This window comes from Prunus avium, chromosome 7 (genome assembly GCF_965620075.1).
Source record: "Prunus avium chromosome 7, drPruAviu1.hap1.1, whole genome shotgun sequence".
Taxonomy (NCBI): Eukaryota; Viridiplantae; Streptophyta; class Magnoliopsida; order Rosales; family Rosaceae; genus Prunus; species Prunus avium.
In genome coordinates this window covers 15,395,897-15,400,964 of record NC_142290.1, presented here as the reverse complement: position 1 = coordinate 15,400,964, position 5,068 = coordinate 15,395,897, and the positions used below count along the sequence as shown (strand labels likewise).

The following is a 5,068-nucleotide window of genomic DNA, read 5'->3' as shown; positions in this document are numbered from 1 at the left end:
AACCGCAAGTAAAATATAATTGAAACCATGAGATGAAGGAAAAGGACCCATGAAATCGATGCCCCAAGCATCAAAGATTTCGACAAAGTGGATTGGGGTCTGCGGCATTTGATCTTTTGGACCTATATTCCCTGTTCTTTGACAACGATCACAGGTTATGCAAAAAATTCTAGCATCCTTAAATATAGTAGGCCAATAAAATCCACATTCTAGAACTTTAAGGGCTGTCCTTTGAGTGCCAAAGTGACCCCCACATGCATATGTGTGGCAGAAAGTTAAAATTGAATTAAACTTCGAATCATGTACACATCTACGAAGAATCTGATCAGGGCAATATTTCCACAAGTACGGGTCATCCCATACATAAAACCGTGCATCCTTTGCAAGTTTATCACGTTGGTGCTTGTTTAGTGTGCTTGGAGCTTGTTTAGACACTAAATAATTCACAATATCTGCATACCATGGCTCACTTACCTCAATGGACAGCAGCTGCTCGTCTGGAAATAATTCTGGGATAGGTAATGGCTCCTCATCATGCACCAAACGGCTTAAGTGGTCAGCCACCACGTTCTCACTTCCTTTCTTGTCTCGGATTTCGACGTCGAACTCTTGGAGAAGGAGCATCCATCGAATAAGCCTTGGTTTGGCTTCTTTCTTCATGAGCAAGTATTTCAACGCTGCATGGTCAGAATAAATTATGACTTTAGTTCCAAGTAAATAAGAGCGAAACTTATCTAAAGCAAACACAACAGCAAGGAGTTCTTTTTCAGTGGTGGAATAGTTCAATTGAGCGTCATTCAAGGTCCGTGAGGCATAGTAGATGACATGCGGCTGCTTGTCCTTCCTTTGTCCCAAAACAGCCCCTATTGCATAATCTGAGGCATCGCACATCAGTTCAAAAGGAAGACTCCAATCTGGTGGAACTATGATGGGGGCTGAAGTTAGCAGTTTTTTTAGGTGATTGAATGCCTTCTCACATTCATCATTGAACACAAATGGCACATCCTTCTGTAGGAGTCGACACAGGGGTGTTGCAATCTTTGAGAAATCTTTGATAAAACGTCTATAGAATCCTGCATGTCCAAGGAAAGAACGAACCTCTCTCACCGAAGTGGGGGAGGGTAAGTAGCGTACAAGATCTATTTTTGATTTATCAACTTCAATTCCCTTTTCTGAAATTATATGACCCAAAACTATGCCTTGTTTTACCATAAAGTGACATTTTTCCCAATTTAAAACAAGGTTAGTTTCAATGCATCGTCCCAATATCAAAGTGAGATTAGCTAAACAATCATCAAATGAATCACCAAAAACACTAAAATCGTCCATAAAGACTTCAATAATCTTCTCAACATAATCTGAAAAGATACTTACCATGCATCTTTGAAACGTGGCCGGTGCATTACATAAACCGAATGGCATTCGACGATAGGCAAAGGTACCAAATGGACAAGTAAAAGTGGTCTTCTCTTGATCGTCCGGAGCTATGACAATTTGATTATATCCAGAATACCCATCAAGAAAGCAATAAAATGAATGACCAGCTAACCTTTCAAGCATTTGATCGATGAACGGTAAAGGGAAGTGATCCTTCCTTGTGGTGGCGTTGAGCTTCCTATAATCGATGCAAACTCTCCAACCTGTTTGGATACGGGTAGGCACAAGTTCGTTCTCTTCATTCTTCACCACAGTGACTCCCGATTTCTTTGGAACAACTTGAACCGGTGAAACCCATCGACTGTCCGAAATTGGGTAAATCACTCCACAATCATAAAGCTTGATAATCTCCTTCTTCACAACTTCCAGCATTGGAGGGTTGAGTCGGCGTTGAGCCTCTCGAGATGGTTTGGCCCCATCCTCCAAAAGTATGCGATGCATGCATGTTGTAGGACTTATCCCCTTGATATCGGCCAAGGTCCATCCAATGGCTGCTTTGTATTCCTTCAACACCCGTACCAGTTTCTCCTCCTCTACTGCCGTGAGTGATGAAGAGACTATGACTGGCAATGTCTCTTTATCTCCCAAAAAGACATACTTCAAATGATTTGGTAATGGTTTAAGCTCCAGAGTGGGTGCCTGAATTACTGAAGGTAACAACTTGTTAGTAGAAAAGGAAATTGGAATTGGGATTGTTGGCTTACCAACAAGTTGTGGCAATGACTCAAGGGCAGCCACCATCTCGCCAATTGTTGCATGATTAGGCTCGGCCATGTTGGTTTTGAGTCCAATTCCTTTAGCAATGGTTGTTTCAAGAGCATCCCTATTTAGGAATTCATGATATTCCTGCGCCAAAATTTCAAATACATCAATAGAGAAGCAAGAATGATCATCAATAGGATACCTTATAGCTTCAGAGATATTGAAATCAATTATGTCGCCATCAAATTCCATTGTCAACGTCCCCTTGAACACATCTATCTTGGTGCGAGCTGTCTTCATGAAGGGTCTTCCAAGTAGGATTGGCAATGGTGTAGAATGGGCCGAATCTTCCATCTCAAGCACATAGAAATCTGCTGGGAATATCAAATGATTAACTTGCACCAAAACATCTTCCAAGACTCCTTTCGGATATGCATTAGAACGATCGGCTAATTGAATTATAACACCATCGTTTTTAAGCTCTCCTAGGTTCATAGATGCATAAATTGAGTATGGCATGACATTAATGGAAGCACCCAAATCTAACATGGCCTTTTCAAACTTGGTATTACCAATAACACAAGGGATTGTGAAACTACCTGGGTCTTTGCATTTAGGTGGCAGCTTACGTTGCAAAACTGCAGAAACATTCTCACTTACCTGTACCACTTCCTTGTTCGAGATCCGCCTCCTTGTTGTACAAAGCTCCTTCAAAAATTTAGCATACTTTGGAACTTGCTTTATTGCATCAAGAAGGGGAATATTGACTTGTACTTTCCTGAAGGTCTCTAAGATATCTTTTTCATTCTCTTCCTTCTTAGATTGCATAAACCTGCAAGGGAAAGGCACATTTGGTGGAATGGGGTTAAAATGAATTGAATTCGAACCAACCTTACCCGATTTGGGTGCTGTAGGAGCCTTAGAAGGCTGCGACAAGGGTTGCTCTTCCCTTGCCGTGGCCTTGTTCATCTCGTCTCCTTCGGGCAGCAGCTGTTCGTCCTCTTTTTGGCTTTGTTTGGAAGTTTTGGGATTGGTTCCAACCTCTTTACCACTTCTCAAGGTGACAGCTTTAGCCGTTTCAAAACCTCCCTTTGGGTTGACGATGGTTGAACTAGGTAGTTTACCTTCTTCTCTGAACTGTCCCATGAATTCCGCCATTTGCCCAATTTGCTTCTTCACTTCGCCCATTTCTTTGGCTTGATTTTGCAAACCCTGAGTCAAAGAGGTTAGTACTTGAAGAACTTTATCATTATCCAAAGACGTACCTGAATTTGGTTGGGCAGATTGTGGTGGGAGTGGTGGTGCGAATGGCCTCTGATAGAGTCCTGGAGGTGGCTGTCTATATCCGCCTTGTTGTTGAGTTTGTTGAGGGTCCCTCCACTTCATATTTGGATGATCTCTCCAGCCCGGATTGTAAGTGTTGGAGTATGGATCATACTTTGGCTGATTGTGGCCTTGATACCCAATGGCGTTGGCACTTTCCCATCCCCCATTCTCTATTAATTGAGGGCATTGATCAGAGGGGTGTCCTTGCACAGAGCACACGCCACAAGTACTACTTCCTTGCACTTTGGATCCTTCAACAACCTGTGAAATAAGAGTAGTGAGATTAGCCATTTGAGATTGAAGTTCTGAAATAGCACTTACCTCATTAACTTGACTTGGCCGTGTATGATCTCTTTCTCCAACTCCTTCGTATTGTTGTGCATTCAAGGCTCGGTTTGTGATTAAGATCTTCGCTGCAACTGGTGTTTTGTCAACCAACGCACCTCCTGCTGAAGCATCAAGCATTTGTCTCTCGAGTGGAAGTAGTCCTTCATAGAAATATTGAATTAAAAGCTCTTCCTTCATTTGATGTTGTGGGCAGGATGCAACTAAAGTCTTGAAACGCTCATAATATGCTGGGAAGGATTCTCCCGGGCCTTGTTGAATTCCACTAATTCTCTTCCTCAAAAGAATGACTCTTGAAGTTGGGAAGAATTTTTCTAAGAATGCGCTCTTCATGCTTTCCCAAGAAGTGACGGTTCCAGGTGCTAACTCAAAGAGCCAATCCTTAGCCTTTTCCAAAAGAGAGAATGGAAAGGCTTTCATCTTTAGAATGTTGCTATCCACGTTGATTGGTGTCATGCTTGAACATACCACTTCGAATTCCTTCAAATGCTTGTTTGGATCTTTGATCGGTTCATAATTGTATATCATTTTGTACCCTTCTAGCTTATGATTTGGTGATGTTATTGAGTTAAACTTGTACTTTTAATCCATTTTCTGTTTTGATAAGTCCATAATTTCATACACTTGCATGCCTTCTTTACTTAGTGATTTTTCTTAGTTTCTCTTTATTTTGAGTCACTTACCTATGTTTGTGTGTTTTGTAGGTTAAGATAGCAAGAGATAACATTTGATGCAATCCATGCATGTTAAGGGCTGATTGGCATATGAGGAAGATGAGCTTAAAGACAAACACATTTTGGCTACAACCCCTTTCCAGCCCAATTTCGTAGGTCAACTTCTTGGCCTTGGATCAGCATGCTATGGGGCTCGAATGAGGTGAAGATCTTCATGAAACTTGTTCCAATGGGAGTCTACTACAACATATCCAAATTTCAGCCCAATTGGACATTTGTGGAGTGCTCAGCCCGTCCAACACCCAACCTTGCTCAGCAAGATTTGCAGCTGCCAGCATTTAGTCATGTGCCTCCTTTTAGCCATGTGCCTCACCCCAGCTGCAACTGACCTTGTACCCAACATAATGAGTGAAGTTGGGAGGCTTTCCAGGTATGAATTTCTGAATGAGCAAGTTGGTACATGCTGGAGTTATTATAGAGAAAGCATGTGCATGCATGGGAAGCAAAGAGAAAGGAGAGAGAGAAGAATGAGGAATGATGAGAGGCATTTTGCTTCAGCCTTTGAACATGGGAATTGAATTGGC

General features: G+C 41.9%; 1 protein-coding gene across 1 annotated transcript; it reads right to left on the bottom strand.

The window, feature by feature from the left end:
• Positions 1-571: 571 nt before the first annotated feature.
• On the bottom strand, positions 572-4,230 carry LOC148293035 (uncharacterized). The gene is made up of 2 exons (XM_088244552.1): positions 1,550-4,230; positions 572-677 (listed from the first exon to the last, which is right to left on the bottom strand). The coding sequence occupies exons 1-2, from the start codon at positions 4,228-4,230 to the stop codon at positions 572-574; spliced, it is 2,787 nt and encodes a 928-aa protein (XP_088100678.1).
• Between the last annotated feature and the right edge of the window lie 838 nt (positions 4,231-5,068).

Coding starts and splice junctions, on each gene's coding strand:
- LOC148293035 (XM_088244552.1), bottom strand. CDS start 4,230: ATGAAAGCCTTTCCATTCTCTCTTTTGGAAAAGGCTAAGGATTGGCTC. Junction 678..1,549: donor ATCGATCAAATGCTTGAAAG/GTTAGCTGGTCA, acceptor CTGACCATGCAG/CGTTGAAATACTTGCTCATG.